Source organism: Ranitomeya imitator, chromosome 3 (assembly GCF_032444005.1).
Source record: "Ranitomeya imitator isolate aRanImi1 chromosome 3, aRanImi1.pri, whole genome shotgun sequence".
Taxonomy (NCBI): Eukaryota; Metazoa; Chordata; class Amphibia; order Anura; family Dendrobatidae; genus Ranitomeya; species Ranitomeya imitator.
In genome coordinates, this window is record NC_091284.1 from 417756061 (window position 1) to 417772160 (window position 16100).

Sequence of the window (16100 nt, forward strand, 5' to 3'; positions counted from 1 at the left end):
TTGGTCACTACAAATGCAGTTTGCAATTTTCACTCTGCAACATCCACTGCTATTTGTTTCTGGAAAACATCCATGGAGTCAAAATCATCATGACACCTGTAGATAAATTCCCAAAGGGGTATAATTTCCTAAATGGGGTCACGTGAGGGGGGTTTCTTTTTCTAGCACTTACGGGCTCTGTATGTGGAGTCCGCAAACTATTATTGAAAATTCGGCCCTCCAGGATGTTTCCTGTATAACAGTACTGCTTAGCCATACAGCGAGACTCGGGAGGGAAGGAGTGTTATTTGCCAATAGCGCTCCATCCCTCCCGAGCCTCACTGTATGGCTAAGCAGTACTGTACAGCCACATATTGGGTATTTCCAGATTCAGCAGAAATTGTAGTACAAATTTTGGTGCGTTTTTTTAATTTTTTTTTAACCCATTTCCCAGTGTGAAAATATAAAATCTGGGGCTAAAACAAAATTTTGGTGGTAAAAACGTAATTATTTTGTTCTTCATTGCCCAATGGTATAAAACCCACCTGTGGTGTCAATATGATTACTGCACCCCTAGTTGAATATATTGAGAGTTGTAGTTTTTAAAATCGATTCTCTTATTAGGGAGTCTGCTGTTTTGGCACCTCAGGGGCTCTGTCAATATGACATGGCATCCTCCAACCAGTCCAGCAAAATGTGCCTCAAAAATAGTGTTCAACCACATATGGGGTGTTGGTGTACTCAGGAGAAATTGCACAGTTAGGCTAGTTTCACATTTGTGGTAGAATCCGCAGCGTTTAATCCGCAAGTGCAGGAAAAAACGCATAGAAACACGTACAAACGCGGCGTTTTTTAGACACATGCAGGGAACGCATGCAGTTAAACTCCGCGTTTGTACGTGTTTCTATGCGTTTTTTTCTGCGTTTGCATTTTTGGTGCGCAGGGTGAAAAATTTAACAGGAGAAAAATCTAGATAACCAGACAGCGCCAATGGGACTGTAGAGGGCGTGTATTATGGGATCTCTATATATAGACCCTTGAACAGCTGAAATCTTCAGATTTTACTCCTGTATGCTGTGTCATAATAGATCTTCGCATGGAGAGCTTTTATTTCAACCTGGATTTAAGCATCAAGCTGTTTCTTGCATGTGCGTTTGCTTGGGAGCAAGACAGAAATCGCGAAAGATTGAGAAGGAGACGGCGTAGGCGTTTTTGGAGACACCCCATTATTGAATTACGTGAGAGACGTGGAGCTTATCACACTCTGTATGGCGAGCTTAATGCCACCCCGGAGAAATTCCAAGAATATACAAGGATGTCGCAAGACTTGTTCCGGGATTTGCTTGCTCGTGTCCAAGGAACCATATGGAGACAGGACACCCAGCTCCGTACAGCGATTCCACTCGAGGAACGTCTGCTGGTTACATTAAGGTACGTTCCAAATCTAAACCAATGACAGTCCAAATTTTGGGTGTTCAGACATGTATTTTTGAGGTATTTTCCTTTCTGTCTTTAGCATAACCACACCATAAATAGAATAGATTGTAATTTTTTTTTTCTTCCAGATTACTGGCAACCGGAGAGAGTTTATCATCCTTCCACTTCCAATACCGGCTTGGAATTTCCACCCTGTCTGGAATAGTTGCGGACACCTGTCTGGTTTTGTGGAATGTTCTCCGGGATGAGTTTATACCCCTACCCACCTTGGACATGTGGCTTGAAATTGCTGAAAAATTCTGGAGTGTGTGTGATTTCCCCAACTGTTTGGGAGCGGTTGATGGAAAGCACATCCACATTATAAAACCAGCCAGAACAGGATCGGAGTACTTCAATTACAAAAAATATTTTTATGTTGTGCACATGGCAATAGCCGATGCGGACTGTCTCTTCATCTCCGTGGACATTGGAGCTTTTGGCCGTGGCAACGATTCCCAGACTTTTAAGAACTCTGATATGGGCTGCCGTGTGTATCGCAAAAAGTTTAATTTTCCACGGCCACAACCGCTCCCCAACACTCAAGGTGCACCGATGCCATTTGTTATGGTTGGGGATGAGACCTTTCAGATGTGTGAAAACCTACTGAAGCCATATTCCAGTTGGGACTTGAACCACACTAGAGGGATCTTTAACTACAGACTGACCAGGGCCCGAAGAACAGTAGAGTGTACCTTTGGCATTCTAGTCTCAAAATGGCGCATTCTTGCATCAGCCATTAATCTAAAAATGGAGACCGTCGACGAGGTGGTCAAAGCCTGTGTGGTTCTGCACAATTACATAATGGCTAAGGAGCGACCCAACATTGAACTGGATGAACCAGTTGCACACCCACTGCCCGATTACCATCATCACCCGCTGCGGTCAACTGCTGAAGTTGGTCACATGCGGGACCAATTTGCCGCCTTTTTTGATTCTGATATTGGACGTGTGTCATGGCAGGACAATGTTGTGTAAATGTCCTGTTGTAATTTAATCTGTACCAGTAATTTTCTTAAATGTTAATAATATTTCTCATTAATAAACTTTATTTTTTGTTGTCTTGACCGTGTCTCCTATGTATTTCCTCTACAAACCAAGGCTGTCCTCAAACTAGCAGTATTTGGTCTGTATTTAATATCAGTATTTGTAATCCAAAACCAGGAGTGGGTGATAAAGGCAGAGGTGCTAGTTATGTTAATATTATAATTTACCTCTAATTGTTTCACTCCTTGTTTTGGTTTACAAATACATATTATATATGTAAAACACTGACCACATACTGCTATTGTGACGGCAGCCATGTTGCTTTAGTGGTAAGGTTGTTGACGTCATTGCGTCCTGATTCTGTTCTGCTAAGCAGTATCCATTGGACACAGACTAAAGAGACAGTGACTGTCATACAAAACAGATCTATGCTCATCAAGTCAGGTGTCAGAAATAATGAATTCATGATGCACGTATAACAGCCTCATGAATTAACTATTTCTGACACATGTCCAGGTGAGCATAGATATGCCGTGTTTATGACCACCATCGTCCCTTCACTTTGTGTGGAATATTACGTACACAGACGAGAAAATGGAGGTTATACAAGGCAGTTCTCTACTCACCAGGTCAGGTGTCCTAACTAATGAGTTTTTGGACACCTGACCTGTTGAGTATAGTTCTGCATTGTATTTCCGCCATTTTCTCTTCAGTCTGCAACACTAGTCACAGACTAAAGGAAGAGATTATGGAGATAATACATGAATTATTTTTTTGGCCCACTTCATATCTCTATACTAAAGACAAACAAAGCTGCAGTCATTTATTTGCTAACTACTGGAGCTATGATGTGGCCAAAAAATTAAGTGTTTGGCGCACGGTGTGTGTTGATGGCGACGAAAGACACAATAAACCACACATAATTGGGGGCAAAACATAATATTATTTTTTTTTTTTTTACACAAACTTTAAATTTAACTGCGCCTGCTTGGTGTAGAGTGATGTAAACGGGGGGTGTGAGGCCTGGCTAACAGTGGACGACGCTGGGGTGGCAGGAGAAGGGGCAATGAAACTTGAGGGGTCTGGTAGTTCGGGGATAGGGCTTAACACATGAGAGGCTTGAGACGCACTGGATGGGTGAGACAAACCTGACATTACAGACACACTGGGAGGTGAAGGGGGAGGAATACTAAGAGTCCGCTGTTTTTTTTTTGTTTTTTTTTTTACTTTCTGGGATTGCCGTGTTCTGGGAAGCCTCGGAGGACTCATTTGTTGTGGCATGGTCGTGGTGGGTGACCTTTTAGGGTCCGGCTGCACTGTGCCAGAGTCCATAGTGCTCGTAGAGCGTGCAGCCATGCCAGAGTCCATAGAGCTCGTAGAGCGTGCAGCCATGCCAGAGTCCATAGTGCTGGTAAAGCGTGCAGCCATGCCAGAGTCCATAGTGCTCGTAGAGCGTGCAGCCATGCCAGAGTCCATAGTGCTCGTAGAACGTGCAGCCATACCAGAGTCCATAGTGCTCGTAGAGCGTGCAGCCATGCCAGAGTCCATAGTGCTTGTAGAGCGGAAGGCCATGCCAGGGTCCTGCTGCATCGTGGTGGTTGAGGTATGGAAGGCCATGCCAGGGTCCTGCTGCATCGTGGTGTCAGTGGAGGAGGTCCAAGCAGGAGCAGCGGTTGTCATGATGGTGGCGGTGGGCTGTCCAACAACACTCGGCATGGTGGTGGTGCTGTACTGGTGTCCGGCAGTGCTAGGAATAGAGGTGGCCGTGCAGTGGTATGCAGCAGAGGTCGGCATTGAGGTTAATCGTGACAGTGAAGGCACAGGTGGATATGCTGCCACTGTCTGCTGAAAATACTGGCTCTGCTGCATAGCCTGCACGTAAGCAGCATTGCAGGCCTGCATGACACTCAGCTGGAGATCAGGAGTAAGGTGTTCCGACATGCCCTGCTCAATTTGGTTAAAAAAATGATGTGCTGGCCTCTGGAGGTTGGCTTTTACTTGGTCAAGGCTTTTGGTGACCTCCTGGATACGTGTATTCATCTGGCTAAGGGAAATATCCATTCAGTCACCCAAAGCCATGAGTCCTTCGTGAAAAACCGAGCTCAAGTGTAAAAACTCGGGCATGAGGGACCTGTCCGATGCCCTCTGCCGCTGCCGGGAGGAGCCCCCAAAAAATGGGGCATTGGCAGAGGACTGGGAAAGGGGAAGACCTGGTGGACCAGCTTCCTGGTCTCCAGTTTGTGTGGCAGGCCCACTTGCTGCAGCGCTGCTGGATGGCTGGGACGGGTCCGTGGCTGTTTGATGAAGGACTACTCCAGAACCTGGGCCAACAGTAGTGCTCTATGTGCTGTGAAAAAAGGAAAAAATAAATTAATACCAAAAATTAAATAGACGACAACTCCTGTGGAATAGAAACATACAGATTATGGCAATACAGCACAACCTAATGCACGGGATAAATACTTACGTTCTCTGGGCAAGGACCGATCTTAAAAATGCCAGAACACGATGGTATTTGTACTTTCGGATCCTTGCTCCTGAACCACTGGGAACACGGCTCTCTTGACGCAGGTCCTTGTTGAAGCGGTCCTTCATCGAACGCCAACGTGTTTTGACTTTGGCCACTATTAACCCCTTCCCGACCCATGACGCCACGTAGGCGTCATGAAAGTCGGTGCCAATCCGACCCATGACGCCTATGCGGCGTCATGGAAAGATCGCGTCCCTGCAGATCGGGTGAAAGGGTTAACTCCCATTTCACCCGATCTGCAGGGACAGGGGGAGTGGTAGTATAGCCCAGGGGGGGGGGTGGCTTCACCCCCTCGTGGCTACGATCGCTCTGATTGGCTGTTGAAAGTGAAACTGCCAATCAGAGCGATTTGTAATATTTCACCTATTATAACGGGTGAAATATTACAATCCAGCCATGGCCGATGCTGAAATATCATCGGCCATGGCTGGAAATACTAATGTGCCCCCACCCCACCCCACCGATCGCCCCCCCAGCCCCCCGATCTGGCCGGTACACTGCTCCGGCTCCCCTCCGTCCAGTGCTCCGCTCCCCCCCGTGCTCTTGTCCGCTCCCCCCGTGCTCCAATCACCCCCCCGTGCTCCAATCACCCCCCCTGCACTCCGATCCACCCCCCCGTGCTCCGTTCCACCCCCCCGTGCTCCGTTCCAGCCCCCCGTGCTCCGTTCCACGCCCCCCTTGCTCCGTTCCACGCCTGCCGCGCTCCGATTCCCCCCCCCATGCTCCGATCCCCCCCCCCCGTGGTCCCCCCCCACCCCATCATACTTACCGATCCTGCGGGGCTCCGTCCGTCTTCTCCCTGGGCGCCGCCATCTTCCAAAATGGCGGGCGCATGCGCAGTGCGCCCGCCGAATCTGCCGGCCGGCAGATTCGTTCCAAAGTACATTTTGATCACTGAGATAGATTATATCTCAGTGATCAAAATAAAAAAAAATAATAAATGACCCCCCCCCCCCCCCTTTGTCACCCCCATAGGTAGGGACAATAAAAAAATAAAGAAATATTTTTTTTTCCACTAATGTTAGAATAGGGTTAGGGGTAGGTTTAGGGTTAGGGGTAGGGTTAGGGGTAGGGTTAGGGCTAGGGTTAGGGTTTCGGTATGTGCACACGTATTCTGGTCCTCTGCGGATTTTTCCGCTGCGGATTTGATAAATCCGCAGTGCTAAACCGCTGTGGATTTATGGCGGATTTACTGCGTTTTTTTCTGCGCATTTCACTGCGGTTTTACAATTGCGATTTTCTATTGGAGCAGTTGTAAAACCGCTGCGGAATCCGCACAAAGAAGTGACATGCTGCGGAATGTAAACCGCTGCATTTCCGTGCAGTTTTTCCGCAGCATGTGTACAGCGATTTTTGTTTCCCGTAGGTTTACATTGAACTGTAAACTCATGGGAAACTGCTGCGGATCCGCAGCGTTTTCCGCAGCTTGTGCACATACCTTTAGAATTAGGCTATGTGCACACGGTGCGGATTGGCCGCTGCGGATTCGCAGCAGTGTTCCATCAGGTTTACAGTACCATGTAAACATATGAAAAACCAAATCCGCTGTGCCCATGGTGCGGAAAATACCGCGCGGAAACGCTGCGTTGTATTTTCCGCAGCATGTCAATTCTTTGTGCGGATTCCGCAGCGTTTTACACCTGTTCCTCAATAGGAATCCGCAGGTGAAATCCGCACAAAAAACACTGGAAATCCGCGGAAAATCCGCAGGTAAAACGCAGTGCCTTTTACCCGCGGATTTTTCAAAAATGATGCTGAAAAATCTCACACAAATCCTCAACGTGGGCACATGGCCTTAGGGTTAGGGTTGGAATTAGGGTTATGGCTACAGTTGGGATTAGGGTTAGGGGTGTGTTGGGGTTAGGGTTGTGATTAGGGTTATGGCTACAGTTGGGATTAGGGTTACGGGTGTGGGGGGGTTAGTGTTGGAGTTAGAATTGAGGGGTTTCCACTGTTTAGGCACATCAGGGGGTCTCCAAACGCAACATGGCGCCACCATTGATTCCAGCCAATCTCGTATTCAAAAAGTCAAATGGTGCTCCCTCAATTCCGAGCCCCGACGTGTGCCCAAACAGTGGTTTACCCCCACATATGGGGTACCAGCATACTCAGGATTAACTGCGCAACAATTACTGGGGTCCAGTTTCTCCTGTTACCCTTGTGAAAATAAAGAAATGCTTGCTAAAACATCATTTTTGAGGAAAGAAAAATGATTTTTTATTTTCACGGCTCTGCGTTGTAAACGTCTGTGAAGCACTTGGGGGTTCAAAGTGCTCACCACATATCTAGATAAGTTCCTTGGGGGGTCTAGTTTCTAAAATGGGGTCACTTGTGGGGGGTTTCTACTGTTTAGGCACACCAGGGGCTCTGCAAACGCAATGTGACGCCCGCAGACCATTCCATCAAAGTCTGCATTTCAAAAGTCACTACTTCCCTTCTGAGCCCCGACGTGTGCCCAAACAGTGGTTTACCCCCACACATGGGGTATCAGCATACTCAGGAGAAACTGGACAACAACTTTTGGGGTCCAATTTCTCCTGTAACCCTTGGGAAAATAAAAAATTCTGGGCTAAATAATTATTTTTGAGGAAAGAAAACGTATTTATTATTTTCACGGCTCTGCATTATAAACTTCTATGAAGCACTTGGGGGTTCAAAGTGCTCACCACACATCTAGATAAGTTCCTTTCGGGGTCTAGTTTCCAAAATGGGGTCACTTGTGGGGGGTTTCTACTGTTTAGGCACATCAGGGGCTCTGCAAACGCAACGTGACGCCCGCAGAGCATTCCATCAAAGTCTGCATTTCAAAACGTCACTGCTTCAATTCCGAGCCCCGGCATGTGCCCAAACAGTAGTTTACCCCCACATATGGGGTATCACCGTACTCAGGAGAAACTGGACAACAAATATTGGGGTCAAATTTCTCCTGTTACCCTTGGGAAAATTAAAAAATTCTGGGCTAAATAATTATTTTTGAGGAAAGAAAACGTATTTATTATTTTCACGGCTCTGCATTATAAACTTCTGTGAAGCACTTGGGGGTTCAAAGTGCTCACCACACATCTAGATAAGTTCCTTTCGGGGTCTAGTTTCCAAAATGGGGTCACTTGTGGGGGGTTTCTACTGTTAAGCCACATCAGGGGCTCTGCAAACGCAACGTGACGCCCACAGAGCATTCCATCAAAGTCTGCATTTCAAAACGTCACTACTTCACTTCCGAGCCTCGGCATGTGCCCAAACAGTGGTTTACCCCCACATATGGGGTATCAGCGTACTCAGGAGAAACTGGACAACAACTTTTGGGATCCAATTTCTCCTGTAACCCTTGGGAAAATAAAAAATTCTGGGCTAAATAATTATTTTTGAGGAAAGAAAACGTATTTATTATTTTCACGGCTCTGCATTATAAACTTCTATGAAGCACTTTGGGGTTCAAAGTGCTCACCACACATCTAGATAAGTTCCTTTCGGGGTCTAGTTTCCAAAATGGGGTCACTTGTGGGGGGTTTCTACTGTTAAGCCACATCAGGGGCTCTGCAAACGCAACGTGATGCCCACAGAGCATTCCATCAAAGTCTGCATTTCAAAACGTCACTACTTCACTTCCGAGCCTCGGCATGTGCCCAAACAGTGCTTTACCCCCACATATGGGGTATCAGCATACTCAGGAGAAACTGGACAACAACTTTTGGGGTCAAATTTCTCCTGTTGCCCTTTGTAAAATAAAAAAATGCAGGCTAAAAGATCATTTTTGAGAATTTTTTTTTTTTTTTTTCATGGCTCTGCGTTATAAACTTCTGTGAAGCACTTGGGGGTTCAAAGTCCTCACCACACATCTAGATTAGTTCCTTTGGGGGTCTAGTTTCCAAAATGGTGTCATTTCTGGGGGATCTCCAATGTTTAGGCACACAGGGGCTCTCCAAACGTGACATGGTGTCCGCTAATGATTGGAGCTAATTTTCCATTTAAAAAGCCAAATGGCGTGCCATCCCTTCCGAGCCCTGCCGTGCGCCCAAACAGTGGTTTACCCCCACATATGGGGTATCAGCGTACTCAGGACAAACTGGACAACAATATTTGGGGTCCAATTTCTCCTATTATCCTTGGCAAAATAGGAAATTCCAGGCTAAAAAATCATTTTTGAGGAAAGAAAAATTATTTTTTATTTTCATGGCTCTGCGTTATAAACTTCTGTGAAGCACCTGGGGGTTTAAAGTGCTCAATATGCATCTAGATAAGTTCCTTGGGGGGTCTAGTTTCCAAAATGGGGTCACTTGTGGGGGAGCTCCAATGCATAGGCACACAGGGGCTCTCCAAACGCGACATGGTGTCCGCTAACAATTGGAGCGAATTTTCCATTCAAAAAGTCAAATGGCGCGCCTTCCCTTCCGAGCCCTGCCGTGTGCCCAAACAGTGGTTTACCCCCACATATGAGGTATCGGCGTACTCGGGAGAAATTGCCCAACAAATTTTATGATCCATTTTATCCTACTGCCCATGTGAAAATGAAAAAATTGAGGCGAAAAGAATTTTTTTGTGAAAAAAAAGTACTTTTTCATTTTTACGGATCAATTTGTGAAGCACCTGAGGGTTTAAAGTGCTCACTAGGCATCTAAATAAGTTCCTTGGGGGGTCTAGTTTCCAAAATGGGGTCACTTGTGGGGGAGTGCCAATGTTTAGGCACACAGGAGCTCTCCAAACGCGACATGGTGTCCGCTAACGATGGAAATTATTTTTCATTCAAAAAGTCAAATGGCGCTCCTTCCCTTCCGAGCCTTACCATGTGCCCAAACAGTGGTTTACCCCCACATATGAGGTATCGGCGTACTCAGGAGAAATTGCCCAACACATTTTAGGATCCATTTTATCCTGTTGCCCATGTGAAAATGAAAAAATTGAGGCTAAAAGAATTTTTTTGTGAAAAAAAAGTACTTTTTCATTTTTACGGATCAATTTGTGAAGCACCTCGGGGTTCAAAGTGCTCACTATGCATCTAGATAAGTTCCTTGGGGCATCTAGTTTCCAAAATGGGGTCACTTGTGGGGGAGCTCCAATTTTTAGGCACACGGGGGCTCTCCAAACGTGACATGGTGTCCGCTAAAGAGTGGAGCCAATTTTTGATTCAAAAAGTCAAATGGCGCTCCTTCCCTTCCAAGCCCTGCCGTGCGCCCAAACAGTGGTTTACCCCCACATATGAGGTATCAGCGTACTCAGGACAAATTGGACAACAACTTTCGTGGTTCAGTTTCTCCTTTTACCATTGGGAAAATAAAAAAATTGTTGCTAAAAGATAATTTTTGTGACTAAAAAGTTAAATGTTAATTTTTTCCTTCCTTGTTGCTTCTGCTGCTGTGAAGCACCTGAAGGGTTAATAAACTTCTTGAATGTGGTTTTGAGTACCTTGAGGGGTGCAGTTTTTAGAATGGTGTCACTTTTGGGTATTTTCAGCCATATAGACCCCTCAAACTGACTTCAAATGTGAGGTGGTCCCTAAAAAAAATGGTTTTGTAAATTTCGTTGTAAAAATGAGAAATCGCTGGTCAAATTTTAACCCTTATAACTTCCTAACAAAAAAAAATGTTTCCAAAATTGTGCTGATGTAAAGTAAACATGTGGGAAATGTTATTTATTAACTATTTTGTGTCACATATCTCTCTGGTTTAACAGAATAAAAATTCAAAATGTGAAAATTGCGAAATTTTCAAAATTTTCGCCAAACTTCCGTTTTTATCACAAATAAACGCAGAATTTATTGACCTAAATTTACCACTAACATGAAGCCCAATATGTCACGAAAAAACAATCTCAGAACCGCTAGGATCCGTTGAAGCGTTCCTGAGTTATTACCTCATAAAGGGACACTGGTCAGAATTGCAAAAAACGGCAAGGTCTTTAAGGTCAAAATAGGCTGGGTCATGAAGGGGTTAAAAAAACAAAAACAAAACATAATGGTCAGAAAATGGACTTTTGCCCATGCTCACACAACTGTGTGTGATGAGAGAAACTCCTGAGAGTTTCTTTCATCACACACAGTTGAGTGAGCATGGCCAAGGTCTCTGCTGCTTCACACTGCAGTGCAATACTTACCAAACGCATTTCAGACCCGAGTCGGGGCGTTGTCCCAGCCATCCCACATCGCTTTGGTCACCTCATTCCATAGGCGCCTGATCGTCATGTTGTTTGAGTGCAGTGGATCCCGGGTGTCCCACAGCAGGACTCGCTCCTGGACCAGGGAGATGAGGAGGTCATTTTCTATGAGGTCTTCATCCCGTTCTGGAACCTAAAAATTAAATAAAGACTTTAATGTTGGATACATTAACATAAGGTAAAGAAAGAAAACAGAGGCTGAGAAATGGCATGAATAAGGAAAGTAAAGATACTATAGTAGTCCAGAAGAGAATTAAAAAGAAAGAGTAAAGTACAGAAAGGAAGATTAAAGAATACAACAGTGAGGATACAGCAATCATCCTTGTATACGTACACGCTGCCGCCTTGCCACCCGACTGTGACTCCGCTGTTCCTGCCCAGTCTCTGCCACAGTAGAAGTGCTCTAAAAAAAATGAAAAACAAAAAATTGTCATATGTGTAGATTTGACAGTGAATACTTACCAATCTGAGGGGGTGAGTACTCACTTCACTGACATGTTCTTCTTTGGAAGGCCCAGGACGTTGCTCCTCATCAAAAGAATAAGACATTCTGATGCATGCAGAAAGAAAGATATGGCAGAAATTAGGACATGTAGAGACAGAAAATAGAAAATAAAGGCATTGGCTAGGATATACTCACATTGTTCAGAGGCTTGTTTTCTCAAAGGTGCTGTGGTCTGTATGCTCTGCTTGGCTGTCTGCTGTGGTCCGTCTGTTCTGCTTGGCTGTCTGCTGAGTAGTGACCTGCAAATGTCCACTACCTCCCTTTATCACTTTGTATGTGGCGGGTGGCTTATCAGTGTCTAGACATGTTTTTCTCTGGTGCAACGCATGCTTTTACGAACGCAAGCAAACGCATGCGTTCACATAGACAGCAATGCGTTTTTTTTTGGTGCATTCCTTACGCAATCGACCGCATACTTTTATAGGTGGCAAATTGATGCCTCTAAAAATTTCTACATGTTGAATTTCCGCGCAAAACCGCAGATGACGAAACGACGCATGTGTCGTCAAACGCGGCAAGAAGCAAACGATCGCAGACGCATGTGTCCCTAATGTTAAATATAGGAATACACAACGCATGCGGATATATGCGGAAGAAACGCTGCGGACACAACCGCAAATGTGAAACCGGCCTTAGTCTTACGGTCCATTTTCTCCTGCGATCCTTGTGAAAATAAATAATTGGGGCTAAAATAACATTTTTAGGGAAAATTTTTTCTTTTTTTTTCTTTTATTTTCATGGTTCTGCGTTATAAACTTCTGTGAAGCAGCTGGGTGTTCAAGGTGCTCACCACACATCTAGATACATTTTTTGAGGGGTCTAACTTTCAAAATGGTGTCACTTGTGGGGGTTTTCCACTGTTTAGGCACATCAGGGGCTCTCAAATTAAACATGACACTGGCAGATCATTCCATCAGTCTCCATTCCAAAACGTCACACCTTTCCTGAGCTCTGACGTGAGCCTAAGCAGTAGTTTACCCCCACATATGAGGTATCGGTGGACTCAGGAGAAATTGCACAACAATTTTGAGGGTCGCTTTTCTCCTGCTGTCCTTGTGAAAATAAAAATTGGGCTAAATAATATTTTTGTGGGAAAAATTAGATTTTTGGCGCTTTAACCCCTTAACGTCCAATGACGGGCATAGCTAGTCATGGCAGGGTGTCCGTTCCCACACAAGTAAGGTCCATTTTCTCCTGTTACCTTTGATAAAATAAAAAATTTGGATCTAAAAGAAAAATTTTGCTGGAAAAATTTGATTTTGTTTTCTTCAATTTTCTTAGCTCTGTTATAAACTTGTATAAAGCACCTGGTGTTTAAAGAAGCTCACCATACATCTAGATAAGTCATAAGTCCTTGAGGGGTCTAGTTTCCAAAATGGTATTACTTGTGGGGGGTTTCCACTATTTATCAAGAGAGTAAGAGAAAGAACCATGCATATAGAGTGCACTCCCAAAATACAGTCAAATTACAAAATTGCAAAAATTTATTGAAGAAAACAGGAAACACAATAAAAGCATATTAAAACACAAACAACAACACCACTGGTCCTATGATAAATCAGCATATAGAGACGTCCTTAGGGCACAAAAATGTGTCACAAGTAATATCACACATATGCACAGAAAATGGCTAGTTCATGTATAAAAATACAAAATGAGGCAATAGGCATAGTCTGGGCGTCCCAGAAAAAATGTAGTAGAGGGGTGCCCCTGTATAGATAAAGAAGCTGATGCTAGCTATAGGGACCCAATAAGCCTAATGAATAACAGCAAAAAGTAAGTAGGAACCATCTTAGAAGCGACTCCTAAGTGTAAGGAAGCAAGGCTACAAATATAGTAGAAATATCAGCCCAATAAATAGTATGGAGACGCTTAGGGTTCACACGTCATCACAATGAAAAAATAAGGAAAGAACCTATGCCGAAAGGTAAAGCCGAGAAGCTGCATGTAGAGAAAAGATCACCATGTCAGGCGGTCCAGTACGTGGTGTCAGCCGTCAAGGGGGGAATGGTCCCGGGACCGAAGTAGTGTGGGGGCTTCCTTAGGACAAGGCTTGCCCTAAGGTCGTCTCTATATGCTGATTTATCATAGGACCAGTGGTGGCGGTGTTTGTGTTTTAATATGCTTTTATTGTGTTTCCTGTCTTCTTCAATAAATTTTTGCAATTTTGTAATTTGACTGTATTTTGGGAGTGCACTCTATATGCATGGCTCTTTCTCTTGCTCTCTTGATACATTTTGTTGCTGTGCATCGGGTTGCACCCCTGTTCATACTTACCTCATAGGTTGTGATTGGTCTTCTGCCCACTGGTAGTGCCCCCTGGCTCTTTTTTCTCTGTGGTTTCCACTTTTTAGGCACATCAGGGGCCCTACAAAAGTGACATGGCGTCGGCTCTCGATTCCAACCAATTTTGTGTTAAAAAAGTCAAACCTTGTTCCTTCCCTTCCGGGTCCTGCCGTGTACCTAAACAGTGGTATTCCTCCTCACATGGGGTATTGGCGTACTCAGCAGAAATTGCACAACAATTTTTGGGGTCCATTTTCTGTTGCTACCTTTGTTAAAATAAAAAATTTGGTGCTAAAAGATGATTTTTGTTGAAAAAATTTGATTTTTAATTTTCACAACGCTATGTTATAAACTTATATGAAGCATTTGGGGGTTCAGGGTGCTCAATAAACATCTAGATAAGTCCCTTGAGGGGTCTAGTTTCTAAAACACGGTCATTTCTTGGGGATTTCCACTGTTTAGGCACATCAGGGGCTCTCCAAACATGACATGGCGTCCGCTCTCGATTCCAGCTAATTTTGCTTTGAAAACCTCAAATGGTACCCTTCCCTTCTGAACCCTGCTGTGTGCCCAAACAGTGGTCTTTCTCCACACATGGGGTATCGGCGTACTCTGGAGAAATTGCACAACAAATATTGTGGTTAATTTTCTCCTGATACCCTTGAGAAAATAAAAAAAATTGTGTCCGAAGTAAAATTTTTGTGAAGAACGTTAAATGTTCATTTTTTTCTTCCACATTGCTCCAGTTCTTCTGAAGCACTTGAAGGGTTAATAAACTTCTTGAATATGGTTTTGAACACCTTGAGGGCTGCAGTTTTTACAAATGGTTTTACTTTTGTTTTTTTTCTGTCATATAGGCCCCCAAAGTCACTTCAAATGTGAGGTGGTCCCTAAAAAAAATGGTTTTGTAAATTTTATTGGAAAAATGAGAAATTGCTGGTCAATTTTTAACCCTTACAACTTCCTAACACAAAAAAAATATGTTTCCAAAGTTGTGCTTATGTAAAGTAGACATGTGGGAAATGTGTGGCATAACACTCTGATTTAGGTGCATAAACATAAAAAATTAGAAAATTGTGAAATTTTTACAATTCTTGCCAAATTTATATATTTTTTTTTTTTTTTACAAATGAACACAAGTAATTTTGAAGAAATTTTACCACTATCATAAAGTACAATATGTCACGAAAAAACAATCTCCGTATCAGCAGGATCCGTTGATGAGTTATAACCACATAAAGAGACAGTGGTCAGATTTCAAAATTTAGGCCTGGTCATTAACCTACAAATTGGCTTGGTCCTTAAGGGGTTAAGGTGCTCACCTCACATCTAGATAGGTTGTCTCTCTCGTGGCTGTGTACTCGCTCTTTTCTGCACTCACTCTCTTGCTTGCTCGCTCTTTTGCTTTCTCGCACTTTATCGCACGCGCTCTCGTGCTTTTACTTTTTCTTATGCTCTCTCTTGCGCGCTTGTGCTCTTTCTCTCTTGTGATCTTGCTCTCTCTCGTGCGGTCCCGCTGTTGCCTTCTCCCTCTGTTTTGCATTATTGACGTCTAATGTTATCCACAGGTTCCCCTACTTGGATCCACCTGAAGAGAGATTTATTTTAGAAGCCCTTAGGAAGCTCTATCAATGCAGTGCAATTGACAGGTGATAAACTTTCTAACTAATATAGGCTTATTAACATCTATTATTAACCCCTTCATGACCGGAGCTTTTTTTTGTTTTCGCTCCCCTCTTTCCCAGAGCCATAACTTTTTTAGTTTTCTGTCAATATGGCCATGTGAGGGCTTATTTTTTGCGGAATGAGTTGTACTTTTTATTGACACCATTGGTTTTACCATGTCGTGTACTCGAAAACGGGAAAAAAATTCCAAGTGCTGTGAAATTGCAAAAAAAAAGTGCAATCCCACACTTGTTTTTTGTTTGGCTTTTTTGCTAGGTTCACTAAATGATAAAACTGACATGCCATTATGATTCTCCAGTTCATTTTGAGTTTATAGACACCAAACATGTCTAGGTTCTTTTCTATCTAAGTGGTGAAAAAGAATTCCAAAGTTAGCTTAAAAAAAAAAAAAAAAAAAAATTGCGCCATTTTCCGACACTTGTAGCGTTTCCATTTTTCGTGATCTCAGATTGGGTGAGAGCTTATTTTTTGCGTGCCGAGCTGCCGTTTTTATTGATACCATTTTTG

At 43.9% G+C, this 16100-nt stretch overlaps 2 protein-coding genes across 3 annotated transcripts in view; both read left to right on the forward strand.

Annotated features, from left to right (window-relative positions):
- DHX40 (DEAH-box helicase 40) overlaps positions 1-16100 on the forward strand; it is a 215730-nt gene that overhangs the window by 127456 nt on the left and 72174 nt on the right. For both annotated transcript variants that reach the window (XM_069757182.1, XM_069757183.1), the window contains one exon: positions 15476-15556. In XM_069757182.1, the coding sequence (XP_069613283.1) occupies positions 15476-15556 (81 nt within the window). The remainder of the gene's footprint in view (positions 1-15475; positions 15557-16100) is intronic.
- Positions 913-2632, forward strand: LOC138672132 (uncharacterized). The gene is made up of 2 exons (XM_069760165.1): positions 913-1410; positions 1545-2632. The coding sequence occupies exons 1-2, from the start codon at positions 1076-1078 to the stop codon at positions 2428-2430; spliced, it is 1221 nt and encodes a 406-aa protein (XP_069616266.1). The 5' UTR covers positions 913-1075; the 3' UTR covers positions 2431-2632.

Bases quoted from the DNA above. Each gene is read 5' to 3' on its own strand.
- LOC138672132 (XM_069760165.1), top strand. From the start codon at position 1,076: ATGGAGAGCTTTTATTTCAACCTGGATTTAAGCATCAAGCTGTTTCTT. The intron at 1,411-1,544 runs GTACGTTCCAAA...TTTTTCTTCCAG, and splicing joins CGTCTGCTGGTTACATTAAG to ATTACTGGCAACCGGAGAGA.